Source organism: Scyliorhinus canicula, chromosome 16 (genome assembly GCF_902713615.1).
Source record: "Scyliorhinus canicula chromosome 16, sScyCan1.1, whole genome shotgun sequence".
Taxonomy (NCBI): Eukaryota; Metazoa; Chordata; class Chondrichthyes; order Carcharhiniformes; family Scyliorhinidae; genus Scyliorhinus; species Scyliorhinus canicula.
In genome coordinates this window covers 10,875,239-10,894,449 of record NC_052161.1, presented here as the reverse complement: position 1 = coordinate 10,894,449, position 19,211 = coordinate 10,875,239, and the positions used below count along the sequence as shown (strand labels likewise).

General features: G+C 51.7%; 1 protein-coding gene across 1 annotated transcript in view; it reads right to left on the bottom strand.

Annotated features, from left to right (window-relative positions):
- Positions 1-19,211, bottom strand: part of hpse2 (heparanase 2) — a 279,913-nt gene that overhangs the window by 23,133 nt on the left and 237,569 nt on the right. The window contains exon 11 of the mRNA XM_038822233.1: positions 13,052-13,198. Within this exon, the coding sequence (XP_038678161.1) occupies positions 13,052-13,198 (147 nt within the window). The remainder of the gene's footprint in view (positions 1-13,051; positions 13,199-19,211) is intronic.

Here is a 19,211-nt window from a genome sequence, read left to right as displayed (position 1 = left end):
GGGTAGTGCCAGCAACTGGTATCCCTGCCAACAGGTTCGGGTGGCGGGGATAGAGGCCCCCGGTGCCAGGCACCAACTGGTCCAGGGGCGTGATGCAGAAGGAAGAGTGTGGTGAGAAAGCCCAGGGTTGGGGCTAGGATTGGGAGGGAGGGTGGGGGGGTCGGACATGCAGAGCAGGAACTGCAGAGCAGGCCAGAGCCACTGCGTAGCCTGTTGGACCTGGGTAGACACAGGAGTACTCACCATGCTAACATGTCTACCCTTCACCCCCTGCAGACAATGGATTTCGGAGTGCAGCCAGGAATGGATGGCATCTGCCTGGCCACGGTGGCCCTTGCGGACCTCCCCGGGGAGGACCCTGCAGAACAGGAGCCTGCCCCAGAGGAGCAGGGGCCAGCCAGTGAGGCTCGAGAACCGGCCGTGCAACAGGCCGAGGAGGAGGTGGGAAGGAGGCGCAGTATCAGGCCCCATGTACATCGGCAACGGCTGCCATCCGATGACCTGGACCGGGCATATTGCCAACGACTACGGCGAAGCAGGGAGACCGTGCGACATCTCTGCCACACGATGGCGCAGCTGGAACAGCATTGGTGTGGGGGAGGACCCCCACTCCCTTGGCCGTCAAGGTGATGGTCATCCTGAACTGAAATGCCACGGGGTCCTTCCAGGCGCCGAGTGGGGTCCTATCTGGGATATCACAGATGTCCGTGCACAGGTGCATCAGTGCTGACTCAGATGCTCTATATGTCAGGGTGGCACCAATATATCAACTTCAATGTGGACCAAACCAAACAGGTTGTCCAGGCATCAGGATTTGCTGCCATCGCAGGAATGTCCCAGGTCCAGGGGGTGATGGTGGGGTCATATGACCCCCCTATGGGCACCAGCATATAAGGGGGTGCCCTTCATCAATAGAAAGGGCTTCCACACGATGAACGTACATTTGGTATGTGGCCACCGGCTACACATCGTGCACATCTGCGCTCAATAACCAGGCAGTGTGCACATTCGTCCTGGTACACTTGTCGGTGTCCGACACCTTCGAGGCGTTCCCTTGGGTGAAGGGTTGGCTCTTTGGCAACAGGGGTTATCCGGCACGATCGTGGCTAATGGCGCCTATCAGGAGGACCCAGACTGACGCAGTGAATTGTTACAACGAGCGGTGCATCGGCATCCTGAACGTATGGTTCAGGTGCCTGGACAGCCCTGGTGGGGCCCTCCAATATAGCCCAAGGAGGGTCTCCCATATCGTGGTGGCTTCCAGAACATCGCGCAGCAGAGGGGTGACATGCTGGAGGAGAAGGTGGAGGACCGCCAAGTGCCGTTCTCGAGGAGGATGCAGAGAAGGGTCAGCATGGGCAGGATATGGGGCCCAGTCAGGCACAGGGGGTCGCACTACATGTTCACCTGGGCTGATTGCCTTCAGGTTTGCCGGCTCGGGGGCCTGGCCACTGGCATCTCAGCCGTCCTGTCCCACCTCCACATACTGGGGGTGGTGAGCGGTGATGTGTCACTCACTGGGTTGGCCACACCAGACCTCTGACCCAGTTCCCTTCTGCCCCCGAGGGCAACCCCTGGGTGTTCAGGGGAACTGAATAAATCGTCCTCCAACACCCACACCCCATATCGCTGCCCCCCCCCCCCCCCCCACACCCTCTGAACCCAGCCCATCCCTCGCACCCCGCTGATAGAAGGCTGAGGCAGGTCGGAAGGTCGGTGTTTGTTTGTTAAAGCGCTATGTACAGTAACTGTGCCCTAGACCTTAACACTATCCTTCGTGCTGCACCAACTTAACTGGTGTCTACCTTCCAAATCTTACCTGTCCTAATGCTCTGTCTAGGTGGTCCCCAGGTGATACATCGGAAGTGGAGGCGGCCTACTGCGGGTCCTGCCCTGTGACCTGGGTCCCCTTTGGCAGCTGTCCAGGCCTGGATGGGCCAAGCAGTCTCCCGGGGCCCACCCTGGCATGGTGCCACCCTGTTCTGCTCTCTGTCAGTAGGATCAGCCAGGGACAGGAGGAGAGGATTCAGAGGTGTTTCTGTGTTCCCACACCTCCTCTGCGGAAGGCCCCATTACCTCCATCTCCTTTGGGGTGCCCAATGGCCCCCAGGTCCCTCCTTGGGATGGGGCCGGGGCTGGAGTGAGCCCAATGGCCGTCACCTGGCGTTGCCAGTCCTGGAGGCGCTCTCTTGTCTCGGCCAAGGTCTTGATGCTCGTGACCATGGAGCACAGGGACTGTGCCAGGTGCATCTGGAACTGGGCCCCGTCACTCAGCGACTGTGCCAGGTCTCTCCATGACTGTGCCAGGTCAGCCAGCGCCAGGCCAATGCTCTCGATACCTGCAGCTACGGCCCTTTGTGACCAGGCCAAGCTCTGGAGCGCCGCAGAAATGTCCATGTGGCCATGGTACATGGCTGCCTGTGACATGGCTGCCCTCTCGTGAGCGTCAGCCACCGCCCAAAACTGCCCCAGGCCTTGGATATCCTGACCCATGGCCGTGACCCCCCGCACCCAAGGCTTCCACCGCGGACACCACCTGTGCCATGTTGGCCTGGGGGGCAGGCATTGTCGGCATTGCCTCCTTTGCCTGCAGCCAATTGGACACCTCCAACTGCACCTTCTGGTGCTAGATGGTTGCTGACGCCCCCTCACGTAGTCTCCGGCTCTGCACCTCTATATTTATTCAACCACCCTTTCCAGAAGCGTTAGAGCTGTCTGGACGGCAGATAGTCCCTGGAGTCGGACCGTCCTCTGACTGTCTGCCCCCTCAGGGGTTCCTACCTCCACCTGATGTAGCGGTGCATATGTGTCATGTGCACCAGATGGTGACTCAGGAGCCTCTTCACTAAAGTGCCCAACCAAGCTGAGTGTCTCTGCGATGGTGGAAGTTGTTGGTGACAGCAGTGACGAGAAATCGGTGCCACCCCCAGACTGGTGCTCTGAGGTGTTGTGGGGTTGCGGCTGGGGCGAGAGACCCAGACGGTCCCGACTCATCGGCAAGCGAGGCCACGGGGTTATGGCTGGGGGCGAGGGACCCCGAATGGTCCTGATTCATCGCCAGATGAGTCCGCGGGGGTTGTGGCTGGGGGCGAGGGACCCTGGATGGCCCTGACTCATCGCCAGATGAGGCCGCGGGGGTTGTGGCTGGGGGCGAGGGACCCTGGATGGCCCTGACTCATCGGCAAGTGAGGCCACGGGGTTATGGCTGGGGGCGAAGGACCCCGGATGGCCCTGACTCATCGGCAAGTGAGGCCACGGGGTTATGGCTGGGGGGGCAAAGGACCCCGAATGGTCCTGACTCATCGCCAGATGAGGCCGCGGGGGTTGTGGCTGGGGGCTAGGGACCCTGGATGGCCCTGACTCATCGCCAGATGAGGCCGCGGGGGTTGTGGCTGGGGGCGAGGGACCCTGGGCAGTCCCGCCTCTGCAAGACACAAGACAAGATGCATGGTGAGATCAGGGGTAGGCGTGTGTGGATTGGCTCAAGTGCCATAGGGTCATCACAATGCACTGGGGGCTCACTTGGTTGTTCCATGCTGACCTCCACCTCTGTGAATGCCCGCTCTCCCACTCTGCCGACCAGGTCCATCGCCCTCTGCCAAGCGATGGTGAGGGGCCGCAGGTCCAGCGGGGCCAAGCCGCTTTTCTCCCGTTCCTGCCGGCTGTGGGTCACCCACTCCTGGGGGGGACAGATAATGCTCAGTGCGAGACACTCAGTCGCAGGCAGCACAGGGGGTCCGCAGCTAGTGGTCCTTGTGCAGGGCGGCGGCCATGACGGGCTGAATGGGTGCTGGCATGTGCTGCAAGGTGGGGTGCCAACGGGCTGATGGAGGTTTGGGTTTGGTCACCCTTTAGAAGGGAAGGACGGGCTACGGGATTGTGGGAGTGGGGTGGTGCCAGGGGCACAGAGGTGGTGACTCAGCCGGGCTGCCCTGAGGAGGTTGTGCAGCTTCTTTCTGCCACTGCTGTCCGGTCCTCACAGCGCTCACGATCTCTGCCACCTCCGCCCAGACCTGGCTGACATCGGCGCGTGTCAGCCTCCTTCCCACGCTGGGGAATAGGGTGTCCCGCCAACATCCTGCATGGCTCCGGAGGTCCCACTCCCGCCATGGAACATCCACCATTCAGTCCCGGCAAACGGCGAATTCTGCGCAGAATCTATCATCAGGTCTGGTGTGAAATGGAAACAAGCCATAAGATGGCAGCAGATTGCTGTGAAGCTTATATATCTGTATCTGTGGTTTAGTGATGGTTATAGTATCTTGTGGTGCGATGGGGAGGGTCCCTAATGGGTAATGTTTCTGCCTTGAAGCCAAAGGTTCCGGGTTCGAGTCCCGCTCCAGGACTTTCTGGACGACAAAAGTGTTTTCATAATGTGGCCAAACAGGTTTAGAATCAACCTATAAATCCTTCCAAAACACAGTGTGAGCAGCGAGAGCGGGAGAGATTCTGGGTCAGCCATGTGATGGAAAGAACGTTGGAGCCTCTACTAACAATGAATGAATGAATGAAAATCGCTTATTGTCACGAGTAGGCTTCAATGAAGTTACTGTGAAAAGCCCCTAGTCGCCACATTCTGGCGCCTGTTCGGGGAGGCTGGTACGGGAATTGAACCGTGCTGCTGGCCTGCCTTGGTCTGTTTTAGAAGCCAGCGATTTAGCCCAGTGTGCTAAACCAGCCCCAGCACCGGCCCCAGCACCCCAGTCCAACACCGTCCATAGCTCCAGATGATGTCCTGCCTGTTAAAGTGCAGCCTGCCACAGTAGCCTCAGAGGCCAGGAGTGACCAGCACCACTAGCATCTTGATCGTCTGGAAATCCGTGCATGGCGGAACAGGCTTGTGGGCAAAAAAGGCCTCCACCTATTCTGATGTTCCTATCTTCTTATTGATTACTCCCTCGCATTTCAGTAAACCAGTCAAACTGGGATCCTGTGTTGAAGATGTGACTGTGGAAGTTCCAACACGAGTCTCCGTGCAGTTAGTGGGATTGTAATTTCCCCGGTCCTGTGCGACCCCTTCTGAAGAAAGGATTTCCATTTGTCAGCACAAAGTTCTCCCCACAGCCTTTTCCGGTATTTTACCTTTGGGTTCCCTCCGGATCCTCTGATGAGGAGGAGTTAGTGTGGGACGACGACAACAACAACTTTAATTTACATGGCTCCTATTTCCTATTCCGTGCTGAGGTTTCTGGCATTGTTCTCCAACACAAGATCTTCTGACTCAAAGGCACGGATGCTACATATCGAACCAGGACTGACACTTGATGGAAATTCAGGGTCATGTTTTTTAAAAATAAATTTAAAGTACCCAATTCATTTTTTTCCAATTAAGGGGCAATTTAGCATGACCAATCCACCTAGCCTGCACATCTTTTGGGTTGTGGGGGCGAAACCCACGCAGACACGGGGAGAAAGTGCAAACTCCACACGGACAGTGGCCCAGAGCCGGGATCGAACCTGGGACCTCGATGCAGTGAGGCTGCAGTGCTAACCGCTGTGCCACCCTGCTGCCCCTAGGGTCAACGTGTTCAACAGTACAAATAGGAACGGCACTGCACAGCCAAAAAGGAGCTGGGAAAAATATAAACCATCAAATAAATCAACTGCTAAAGACAGCCTTTATTTGCGAACACACAGGACCCAGTTTGAGGAGAGGAGTGCTGGATTGAGGGCAGAGAACAAAGAACAAAGAAAAGTACAGCACAGGATCAGGCCCTTCGGCCCTCCAAACCTGTGCCGACCATGCTGCCCGTCTAAACTAAAATCGTCTACACTTCCGGGGTCCGTATCCCTCTATTTCCATCCTATTCATGTATTTGTCAAGATGCCCCTTAAACGTCACTATCGACCCTGCTTCCACCACCACCTACAGCAGCGAGTTCCAGGCACCCACTACCCTCTGTGTAAAAAACTTACCTCGTACATCTACTCTAAGCCTTGCCCCTCGTACCTTAAACCTATGTCCCCTAGTAATTGACCCCTGTATCCTGGGAAAAAGAACTTTGGAGAAAAACAGGAAATGGATAGAGAGATGAAAACATCAGAAATCGACAATAAGAGAGTTTCAGAATTGGGACATGATGTACCATCAATTCGACTCAAGACACATTTAGGATCCGAACTGTGGCTTTAATCAGCTAGTTGTTAGCCCGGTGGTCGACTACAGAGAATGGCCGACCGCCGGGAACTCTGGGTACTTATACCCCGCCTCGCTTGCCTCTCGACCAATTGGAGAGCAGTCACATGACTAGTCCCAACCAATCGGACGAGAGGCACATGACCAGCCAGAGCCAATGGGAACCCAGTGCTCTGCACCAATGGCAGTGCTCATATCCATACCACCACAGGACAAATGGGGTTCGCGGTGGGAGTCGTTGAGGGAAGATGCTGAGGCAGCTATCTGAGGAGCGATTTTCCACCCACCCACCTAAAGTCAGTGAGGTGACAATCTGGCTCCCCTGCAACCCCAAGATTAAGAGTGAGCATTAGAATGAGATACTTTAAGGGTCTGGGAAATAAGTGCTGGGCTGGTCATGAGGTAGGGGAAACACTGAATTCAGGGTTTCCACTTTGGTGTGGAGCACAGGTCGTCATCATCGGCAAGGGGCTGGACTTCCTATAGGGTTTCTCTCGATCCTCCATCACGGACAATCCACAGAAACCAGGAGATATGGCAAAGAAGACGGGCAATCAGGATCCCAGCCCCCTGTATTGGAAATACAATTCCAATATTGTGTAAATGTTCTTTTCCTGTTGGGTTATAGGTCGTGGAGTTTTATTTGTAACATTGGCATGAGTGTGACAATGAACACTGGTGTCAGAGGGAGACAGGACTACTTCATGCCAGTCAGATACTTCAACACACAAAGTGCTGTCTGTTCAGTGGGAAATGCCATAAAATAAGAATATTTGTTAGCTTGTTTGAATCACGAACATTCCCGTTTGTTAATTCTTCTCACACAAATGGCACATCTCACACAGCTTTGCCGCATTTGGATGACGTGCCATTTTATCAGGACCGAGTGACGCTGATGCATTCTCCGCTGTTAAAACTGAACGCTAAATACACACAAGCCTAAGGTCAGTCAGAGTTTAGTGGCTATTGGCGTGAGGGTTTTGCAGATTGCTTGGTGCTTCTAGACTCTGACCGCAAGTTTCTCCCCCCTGACAGTAATGAACGTTCGTTGACATCTGAGTGAAGAAGCTGCCTTTTGAAACTTTGACTATCTGAAGTGTGACGTTCCCCAAAATTTAATATACATCTCCCTTTCGCCTTTCTCTCTCTCTTTCTTTCTGTGCATCTTCCTGCCTTTAATGTGTGAACATCTTGGCTGAAATGTTGCCGACATGCAGGAACTCCAGCAATGGGCCCAAAAGCCTGGGCCCACCTCGCCTTGACCGTTTGTAGGGCTCCCAGGTGCATTTTTAATTGCTGACGGGGCCCCCGTCCCTTCAGCGGATGGGCACCTGCGTTCAGGAGCTGCCAGCCAAACGGAGGGGTGGCACAGCTCTTCAGTCTGATGATGCCAGGATCAGTCAGGCAGGCCCTGGTAAGTGGTTGAAGATGGGTGCGGGAGCTGTTGGTGAGGGCAGAGGCGGGGAAGGGGGGGGTTGCTGCTGGCCACTGTCATTGGGGGCCCTTCCATGAGCCACAGTGTGCCTGATTAGGAAAGCGTTCCCCCCCCCCCCCAATTCCTCCACCGCACACCCTCCCCCACCCCCACCCTGAGCCCACAGGGAGATTGTCAGTGTTGACCAGGCAGCTTCCCCATGTGGTGGAAGGCCCACCCACTGCCAGTAAAATACCAACAGAAGGGGGAAGAGGCTATTACCTGGCCACTTAAGTGGCTCAGTTGGTCTCTGAGTTCTAGGGCCATCCTCCATCTTCCTCACAGCTGGTCAAATACGATGGCAGAGTTATGGGGAAGGGCACTCCATGCTCCCTCTCACCTTCCCGTGTCATTACATGAGTTACCCCCCTCCCGTCCAATCTTATGTCGATCTCCCTCTATCCCTCTAGTCTCTCTCCCTCTATTTTCTCTCTCTCTCTTTGTCCCTATCTCTGTGTCTATCTCGACAAAGTTGATAGATACCAGGTGAGAATCAGTCCAACCAGCATCCCCCCCCCCCCCCCCCCCCACCCCCCCCCGATGGGAGATAGGAGTTATTTACTTAACTTTGGCCTAATGCTGGTTATCTCCCAGCGAGGACCAATGACCAGCACAGCCCGGGCAGTAGGTCAGCGGCCCATTCTGCTGGTAAAGGAGACTGTGTGGTGGGAAAGTCAAAAGGGTATCTATTTTTAAAACAATTTACACAAAACTATGCATCTCGGATTTGGAGGCTGCACTTGTGGCCAGCACTGAAGTTCGGACGTGCCTCTTCAAAGCCTTTCGGACTGGTGGTGGGGAAATATCTGGTAAGCGTGGAAAACCTACTTTTAGTCATGCTGTCAAGATTTGAGCAGCCCTGGCCTGTGGGGGGGGGGGGGGGGGGTTTTTGGCAATGAACTGCAGAAATACCCCCGGGGCTCCAATTCACTCCCAAACCCCAGCAAACAGATCCGGCCTACTCATTCCAGCTGCTGCACCGTCTGTCCGATGACTGGAACAAAACAGGTTTGACGCTGATCTCGTCTCTTTTCTTTCCCTCAGTTCTTTCCCCTGAACTGTGTACATCTTCCCCTTTATACTCCAAGTGGCACAATGATCAAGCTGGAGACCAAGTCTGATCTGACCGGCACACTTTATAGTTCGAGCGCGGCCCTTGTGTTTATATTATAGTTGACCAACGTTTAGCAGTTCGCCAACTCCACGCTCCGAGAGCTTCTCGGTGCAGTTTGCCTCTCCGACATTGTGGCAGTGATTACACTTCAATGGTACTTCAACAGCAATAAACTGCTTGGGACATCCTGCGGTCATGATAGGCGCTATAAAAACGCAGGTCTTTCTGGTGCGGTCTACACTTGAAATGCATTTCCGTTTATTTTGTTTTAGAAATTTAGAGTACCCAATTCTTTTTTTTACCTCCCAATCAGGAGGCAATTTAACGCGGCCAATCCACCCACCCTGCACATCCTTTTGGGTTGTGGGGACCCACACAGACACGGGGAGAATGTGCAAACTCCGCACGGACATTGACCTGGGGCCGGGATCGAACCCGGGTCCTCGGCGCCGTGAGGCAGCAGTGCTAGCCACTGCATCACCGTGGCGCCCTTGAAATGCATTTCCAACAACCGCTGCAAAATTAGTTGCCCTCATCATTTGGCGGCCGCGCATGCGTGAGGCATAATCTTGCGGCTGTTAGTGAGGCGCGGAGGGTGTACTTGCTTAACTCTTGTGCCAGAGAGATGGAAACCGGCGCTCGCTCCCTTCTCTCGGAAACAATTCCGAATTCAGGCAAAGTGCGGCTGAAGCGCCGTCTGGGGTCGCAGTAAACAAGGTTTTAACCACAACCACCCGTTTGGTCTGCACGTGTGATTCTGCGTCTCTGTTCAGTGTTTGTTGTTGTCAACGTTTCCTGGCAGGAAAGCGAGGAATAGTTCTCGTCTGGCCCAAGCCAAGAGGAAACAATTAAATTGTTAAATCCCAACCGCACCAGCCCCCTCTCTCCCAGCCCCGCTCCCACCCTCCCTTTGAGAATAAGGGGCCACATCACTGCTTTCCTGGAAACAGTCAACCATCCAAAATTATGTCTTCCCACGAACAGTGCAGGTTCAAAACGGTTTAACGTTGCAGTTACCGGTCTGTCCTACAGGAGGACTTCACAGAGGAGAGATCGAAAAGCCAAGGCAGCTGTTCCTGTTTCTATTGGATGCAGTGGGCCCATCCAGTCTGCATTTTACATATGCTGCACACCGAAGGCCTGTGTTTTTATATTTTTAAAAAAACATCTTTCTGTATCCCACGATGTGCTGATTACTTAAACCTACTAAGATTCATGGTCAGGGGAATTTCAGAATTTATGCACTTTTATCCTCACACTCAACCCCGCCAATCAGACAAGAAGATGTCCAACCAACCGTCCCAGCTCCTGACTCCCTTGGCTCGGGCAACAGAACGTTTCAGCCAGGAGGCCTGTCTGAGGCATTGGGCCGGAATCTCTGGCCACCCTGAGGCGTGTTTCTTGGCGGTTGGAGGGAGAGGTGGGAGCTTTTAGTCGCGCCTCCTGTCAATGGGATTTTCTGCTGAAGCCATCCCCACGCCTCCAGGAAACCCGTGGTTGGGGTGCAGTGTCAGCGGGATCGGAAGATCCGCATATTCCTGCCAGGAATCGCTGACTAGCCGGAAGGTATCGCCCGTTCTGAATTGATAAATGTGAACAAGTACCTGGGGAAACCGATTGGGCCCATCTTAGACCCTTCATCCAGCAGCACAGTACAGTTCACTCAGCAACCGATTGCTTCCTATTCACCATCACCATAAAACAGTCTGGTTAATCCGGACCCCCTTCCAAGGATTCCCTCCCACGTCAACTCACTTTGCGAGCCGTTCCCAGACCGAGCCTTCTGCCACTGAGGACAAAGGCCTTGGGAACTCCGTCACCTCCAGGTTCCCAAGTCACATTCCATCCCGATTTGGGAATGCAATGACATTCTTTCATTGCTGTTGGCTCAGGTAACATTTGTGCCACACAGTGGCAAGCTCTATCAAAAGCAAGTCAAACCATCTCCACTTGACGTTCAACAGCGTCGAATCGGATCAACGCCCATTGACCAGAAACCTAAAACAGAAAATACTAATTAAGGGGCAATTTAGCGTGGCCAATCCACCTACCCTGCACATCTTTGGGTTGAGAGGGTGAGACGCACGCAGACACGGGGAGAACGTGCAAACTCCACACGGACAGTGACCCAGAGCCGGGATCAAACCCGGGTCCTCTGCACTGTGAGATAGCGGTGCTAACCACTGTGCCGCCCGCCATCGACCAGAAACCCGATTGTACCTGTCACATAAATACTATGGGTGTTCCGTGTTGAGTATCTCACCTCTTGACTCCCTAAAACCTGTCTACCGTTGACAAGGCAAAAGTCGGGAATGTGATGGAACATTTTGGCCTGGACGAGTGCATCTCCAATAACACTCAAGACGCTCGACATTATCCAGGACAAAGCAGCCATCTTGATCGGCACCTCATCACCAACTTAAACAATGGCAGCGGTATGTGCCACTTAAAGAGGCAGTGCAGCTTTCCGATATTTCTTCGATAACACCACCCAAACCCGTGAGCTCTGCCACTGAGAAGACTGGGGCTGCAGATCCATGGCAACACCACAACCTGCACGTTTCCCTCCAAGAAACACACTTGCCTGACTTTTTAAAAATCTGTTCATGGGATATGGGTGTCGCTGACTGGGCCAGCATTTATTGCCCATCCCTAATTGACCTTGAGGGTCAACCACATTGCTGGGGCTCTGGAGTCACATGTAGGCCAGACCAGGTAAGGATGACAGATTTCCTTCCCTAAGGGACATTAGTGAACTGGATGGGCTTTTATGACAATCTACAATGGTTTCATAGTCATCACTAGACTTTTAATTCCAGATTTTTTTATTAAATTAAAATTTCACCACCTGCAGTGATGGGATTTGAACCTGGGACCCTGGATTACTAGTCCAGTGACAATACCACTATGCCATCTCCTCCCCTTACTAAACCTCCCTTTCTTCACTGTCGCTGGGCCAAATTGCTGCAACTCCTTCCCAAATAGCACTCTGGGTGTACCTGTAACACATGGTCTGTGACAATTTCAGAAGCTAGTTCATCTTTTCCGGACTAACGAGAAAAAAATGTTAATCTGGAAAAGCAAAATACTGCAGATGCAGGAGATCTGAAATTAAAACAGAAACTGCCGGATAAACCCAGCAAGTTTGGCAGCACCTGTCACGTTTCGAGTCCACGCGACCCGTCTTCAGAGTTTACCCAGCATTTTCTGTTGTAAATGTTAATAAATGTTGGCCTTGTATCAATGCTTACATCCTTCAGTCAAGGTCTCTGAACCTTTCACTTCCACCCACATACCTAAATCTTGGGGTAATTTTGACAGGCGACAGCGTCTCCCAGCCCCATTTTACTCCCCTCCTCTTCTTCTTGTCATTGATGTCATGTCAGTATCATCCATTTTACATCGCTGTACAAGGTCAACAGCAACCGCATTGTGTTTCAAAGACCCATCTCTACATAGAACAGTACAGCACAGAACAGGCCCTTCGGCCCTCGATGTTGTGCCGAGCCATGATCACCCTACTCAAACCCACGTAACCACCCTATACCCGTAACCCAATAACCCCCCCTTAACCTTACTTTATTAGGACACTACGGGCAATTTAGCATGGCCAATCCACCTAACCCGCACATCTTTGGACTGTGGGAGGAAACCGGAGCACCCGGTGGAAACCCACGCACACACGGGGAGGACGTGCAGACTCCGCACAGACAGTGACCCAGCCGGGAATCGAACCTGGGACCCTGGAGCTGTGAAGCATTTATGCTAACCACCATGCTACCGTGCTGCCCATCTATTAACTCTGCATCACTATTAACTCGCGTTAACTCAGCACCCTCGGTACATTCGCTGCCTGTTTCCCCAACATGTTGACTTTTAAATTTTCTCCCTTCTCTTCAAAGTATTTTCCCCTTCCCCACCTTGCAACCTACTTCAGCCTTAATTTCTCTCTCACCTGGCCACCATTGGTGATGGGGCCCCCTGTCACCTTGTCTCCCTTTTCTATGGTCCCCTCTTCTTGAAACCCCTTAACTTTTCCCAGTGATATCCCCAAAATCTATCTTTCCGTTTGACATTTTCCACCGCCTCGGCTAACATTTATTTCATTCTTAAATTTATTCCTTCAGCATATTCTTTAATTCGTTTTCCCTACATTTTATTTCCTCTCTGCGGAGTACCTTTGAATGTTTTCTACATTAAAGGTGGTGTACAAATGCAGGTTGTTTGTTAGACAAGTACCAAGACTTGTCGGAAAGGTCTAATTGACTGACCAACATGGTTCCGCACCCAGCCTGTATTTGATTGTTGGTAATGTGTCTGTACCTACTTTGCTTGCAGCCCCTGAACTCCATAAGGTTGGAATAGGTACTGGTGAACTGTCTTGTCCCTCAACGTTCCGGCCAGCTTTATTTTCTTTCTTGATCTATGGAGATTGATGATGTAAATGGTAATGGATCCTCGCAGATAATTGTGACTGAGAAAGGAATGAGACAGTAGAATTAGTTGCTGAAAGTCGCATCCTCTTTAGTGGCTCAAGTTGAACTGAGGCTATTTTTCCACAAAAAAAAACCATCAATGAAAATCCCAGGCCTCCTTCAATGGAACTCTATTTTTCTCACAGCATTTAACTGTCTTCTGCACAACTTCAGAGCTTCTTTCTCACTCTCCTACTTGGAAAACCTCCTCTGATATTCATATCTCTCGGTGTTTCCCATCTTCAATCACCAACCTGACTTTGTATCTGTGCATTTTGTCCTATAGTCTTGGTCTATCTGTAATAATCTTTTTCACAGAGTGAAAACCGGAGAGTTTCACTCCGGCGTCGGAGGCCGCTCCTCGCCCCCTATTCTCCCACGCCCAGGGGGCTAGGAGCGGCACTGCGTCAATTTCACGCGCCGGGCCTCGGCGCCCGCGTCAAAGCGGCGCCGGCGGCGCTTAAATGACATCACCTGCACATGCGCGGTTACCGTCCTCCCCTCCGCCGCCCTGCAAGACATGTCGGAGTGATCTTGCGGGGCGGCGGAGGGAAAAGTGTGCGTCTTTTAGAGACGCAGGCGTGCCGATTGGTGGGCACCAATCGCGGGCCAGACCCCCACTGAGCACCCCCCTGGTGCTCGATCCACCCCCCCCCCACAGGCCGCACACGCAGCGTTCGCACGCTGTTCACGCCGGCAGCAACCAGGTGTGGTTGGCGCCAGCGTGAACCGGTCGTATTGGGCAGGCCACTCAGCCCATCCGAGCCGGAGAATCGCCGCTCGACCCATTTGGGCCAGAGAATCGCCACACGACTGTTAGAAACGGCGAGCGGCGATTCTCCGAGTGGCCTGTCGTTAAACGCGGCACGCCATTTTTGGGGGGGGGGGGGGGGTGGGAGAATCGCGTGCGGGTGCCAGGGCAGCGTGGCGGGAATTGCCCGGCACTCCCGCGATTCTCCCACTCGGCGTGGGGGTCGGAGAATCGCGCCCACAGAGTGAGAATTCAGAATGTCCACTTAACCTAACAAGCGCGTCTTTCGGGACTTGTGGGAGGAAACCGGAGCACCCGGAGGAAGCCCATGCAGACACGGGGACAAAATGCAGACTCCACAAAGGCAGTGGCCCAAGCCGGGAATCGAACCTGGGTCCCTGGCGCTGTGAAGCAACCGTGCTAACCACTGTGCGACCGTGCAATCCCTTGTTCTTTTCCCATACCACTGCAAATTTTCAAATGTATGTGTAATTCCCCAATTCATCACCTGCTGGTCATCCTTCACCTGGGCAGTTTTAGCCAGTGATAGTTTGACATTGCCACCAACTCCCAGGCACAGGGCAAGGTGGCAGGTTTCAAATCTACCTCCACTGCAACAGGTGTCAAACCACTGCTGTTGGAATAATTCTGAATCATGGGCTAGTTAGCTATCTAATGGGGCGAATACCCCTGTATAACGCCCATAGATATACATCTATTACCAATCCCACTTTGAATGTTTTCAGATGAATATAAAAGTTCCCATTCCATGATTTGAAAAAGTGCAGGGGAACCTTTCCAATATCAAGACCAGCATTTATCTTCTAACTGACAAAGCCAAAACAGATGGACTGGCCATTTAAGTTCCTGGGACCCGTTTTCTACCCAAATTCAATCATAACCAATTGGTCCTGAAGAACTTGAGAATGCCTTTTGGATGTGAAAGCTGCTATATAAATTCAAAGTCTATTTACTGAGGTTGGGGAGTTCTGCGACTAAGGGGTCAGGAGACCTTTCTCCTTTGCCTGTGCACCTCCACCACCAAGAATAAAGAACAAAGAACATAGAAAAGTACAGCACAGGAACAGGCCCTTCGGCCCTCCAAGTCTGCGCCGACCATGCTGCCCGCCTAAACTAAAATCTTCCACACTTCCTGGGTCCGTATCCCTCTATTCCCATCCTATTCATGTATTTGTCAAGATGCCCCTTAAATGTCACTATCGTCCCTGCTTCCACCACCTCCTCCGGCAGCGAGTTCCAGGCACCCACTACCCTCTGTGTAAAAAACTTGTCTCGTATATCTCCTCAGAACCTTGCCCCTTGCACCGTAAACCTATGCCCCCTAGTAATTGACCCCTCTATACTGGGGAAAAAGTCTCTGACTATCCACTCTGTCTATGCTCCTCATAATTTTGTAGACCTCTATCAGGTCGCCTCTCAACCTCCTTCGTTCCAGTGAAATCAAGCCACTCAAAATAGATTACCTGTTTGTCATCAGATTATTATTTGTGGGATCTTGCTGTGCACAAATTAACCGCCGCATTTCCTGTGTTACAACAATGATTAGGCTGCAATAGTGTTTCACTGGCTGCAGGCGTGCCTGAGTTGTGAAGAGTGCTAGCTTATTGCAAGTCTTTCTGTCTCTCCTGGTCTCCCTTAAAGAGCTGACGCGCATTGGAACACCGGCTATTTTTCACTTCCCCACGCCATTCTGCATCCTTGATCCCAGATCCTGAGCGTCGATGCCCTTTGGCCATGGTCACGGCACCTGGAATCGTGGATGCGGATTGATTTCTCGGGTGAGGATCCCGAAGGACAACCAGTGTTCCAATGTCGGCCAGCTCTTTGAAGTAAGGAATCAAGAACAAGGAACCATGACTGATTTCCTTGCCCTCTCCCCAGCCCAGACGCACGGCCAATTGCTGGCATGACTGACATCAGCTGACCCTGCGGAGACCAGAATTGGGTGTGGGACAGTCGCGATCTGAGATTAAAGCAATGTGCTATTTGCTGTCAGCGGTTCGTCAATCAAGCTATTAGAGTCAATCTGGATTCAATTTTTTATAAATCATCTCCCACATGGAGAGAGTGACTCCAAGCTTTATAATGTATGTTCTCCATATTCTGAAACCTTGTGAGTGGTCCCTCATGATGGTTTTTCATTGACCGTTGTCGGCTACCCCAGAGGGATGTCGAAGGTTAATCCTTGAGCAAGTCCAAGACAGAAATCAATAGATTTCTGGATAATAATGACAGCAAGGGATATGGGGATAGCACACGAAAGTGACATTGAGATAGATGGTCAGCTGCGATCAGCAGGTGTGATGGGCCGAATGGTCCGCTCCTGCTCCTATCCATGCATGGCTCCTATTAAATGAAAGTAATCTGATTGTTGCAGCTTTCAAAATGATTGAATTTGGAAGTTTTTTTAAATTCTTGGGACGTGGGCATTGCTGGCGAGGCTGGCATCTATTGGCCATCCCTGGCTGCCCTGAGAAGGTGGCGGAGCAACTATGTTAGGCCTTTTCAGAAGGTATTTAAGAGCCGACCACATTGCTGGGGTACCGGAATCACGAATAGTCACAACAGGTCAGGCTGGCAGACTTCCATCTGGGTATTAATGTTTTTGATGGTGTGATGTCACAAGGGGCCGGAGGGGTGGTATTTCCGATATTCGCTCCTCCTCTACTTTCGAGATCGTGTCCGTCCCTCACTCAATATGGCTGCCATCTACAGCCAGGCCTACACAAGATGGCACCCGGCAATCCCAAAAGGAACTGGCGATCTTCAACCCAGAAGCACTTCCATTTGAATCTTGGGATGAGGTTCAGGTGCAAACCCTTCGACAGACTATACGAGTGGATCACTGAGCAATGGTGAAGCCTTAGGGTGGAAGCGAGGAGGATGTTGGATTCCTGTGTGATTTACTTGCTGTGTGCTTTGTGGGTTACAACCAGTACCGGACAATGAACCCACTTTGGAACCTGACTATGGTCTGTATGAGAACCTGCTTCAGTAACTTGAATCCTTTTTCCGTTTATACAACCATTAACTTGGCTATGTGCCTTCACCGGTGTTGATCAGTAAATTTTTTATTGATTTGATTTGGTCTTCAGCTTGCTTACTTTGTGTCTCTACTATATCCCACCTATATCGTCACAATTTGGGGCAGCACGGCAGCATGGTGGTTAGCATAAATGCTTCACAGCTCCAGGGTCCCAGGTTCGAATCCCGGCTTGGGTCACTGTCTGTGTGGAGTCTGCACGTCCTCCCCGTGTGTGCGTGGGTTTCCTCCGGGTGCTCCGGTTTCCTCCCACAGTCCAAAGATGTGCGGGTTTGGTGGATTGGCCATGCTAAATTGCCCGTAGTGTCCTAAAAAAGTAAGGTTAAGGGGGGGGGTTGTTGGGTTACGGGTATAGGGTGGATACGTGGGTTTGAGTAGGGTGATCATTGCTCGGCACAACATCAAGGGCCGAAGGGCCTGTTCTGTGCTGTACTGTTCTATGTCCTATGTAATTGGTGGAGAATGTGGGGTTAGGTCATGGGTTGGTAATAGAGAGACACCCTTATCCAGCAGCTCGTCCAGGCAACTCTGACTCAACAAGAGGCAATCGGGGAGCAATGAGAAGCAACTCAGACACAAACCATCACCAACCAGTTACTGTTGGAAGAACAAAGACGGGGTCAAGAGCAGCTCCGGGCAGAACTGCAGAGACTTGACGCTATGTTCCCCAGCCCTTCTCCACAAACTCCGCCTGGAACGTCTGAGGGCATCAGGCTACAGAAAACGGCAGATGGAATGATCTGGAGGCAGACTTGAGGATCTTTGAGAGGAGTTGTCAGCGTAAAGCCTGACCTAAAAAAGCAGTAAGATCTGGAGGAGCCACTTGAGCATTTTGTATGCGGATCTAAACACATGCTCGATGTCTTTTGTAAGGAGCAACAAAAGGAGTTAGCACCGAGTTGTGGAGAAAAACAGAACTTATTTATTTAACACGTTAACTATTATGTACGGCTTCAGTAGTTCCCTACTGGGTCTTCCTAGTTGGTGCCTGACTGGCCGACTCTATACAAAAGCACATGAATTGTGTGAAGGGATCTCGGCCCCTTATCGGGGGAAGCTCGTATTCTGCACGCTCCCCGGGTTAATGGATCACCCCTGCCCCGTAAGACCCGTGTGGATCATAACGAAAACAGAAAACACTGGACAATCTCAGCAGGTCTGGCAGTATCTGCGGAGAAAGGAGCTAGCGTTGCGATGTCTGCATGACTCTTTGTCAAAGGGCTACAACAATCCCCATTTTGACTTGTACCCATTAGCCCTGAAGACCTGGATACACTTCAGTGAGGATGTGGACCCCCGAATATAAAGTTGTGAAAGAGCATTGGGATCGAAGAGTTAAATCATCTCCACAATTCCAAGCAAAGGAACCCCTTTTGTGCATCAAAATTCTGAAAGTCAACTGAAAGACTTGCACTCACTCAATGACCTCTCTCTGTCGTTGTCTGAGACAAATTGTGTTGCCTAAGGAGGCAAGTCCATGCTGGGCATTTTGGAAATTTCACACAGCAACACTTGGCGCTTTATGACTGTAGGAGTGTGAGCGTTTTTTTCAATTTGGGACTGCTTTGGTTTGAATGATTGGAATGCCTTTGGATGGGAGATTGAGAAGGGTCCGTGCGTTGCACACTAATCCTCAACAAAGCACCATATTTTCTGTCAAACCAGTTACTAATTTATTTATTTATTTTAAAAAAAATTTAAATTTAGAGTACCCAATTCATTTTTTCCAATTAAGGGGCAATTTAGTGTGGGCAATCCACCTAGCCATCTATGGTTGCAAAGTAAACTGTCTTTCTTTTTTTTTTTCTTCTTTTTTTTTTAAAATTTAGATTACCCAATTATTTTTTCTATTAAGGGGCAATTTAGCGTGGCCAATCCACCTACTCTGCACATTTTTGGATTGTGGGGGCGAAACCCACGCAGACACGGGGAGAATGTGCAAACTCCACACGGACAGTGACCCAGAGCCGGGATCGAACCTGGGACCTCAGCGCCGTGAGGCGGTTGTACTAACCACTAGGCCACCGTGCTGCCCTACTGTCTTTCTTTTTAACTAAATAAGGTTCTTGGATTTATTTTTGCTTAAAGAGGCCCCTTGAACTGATTTGTTTAAATTGCCTGTTTACTGAAACAAATCTTTGAAGGAGTAAGAGTGGATGTGACAGATATGGAAGACCTTCGATAAGATGCTGTATAG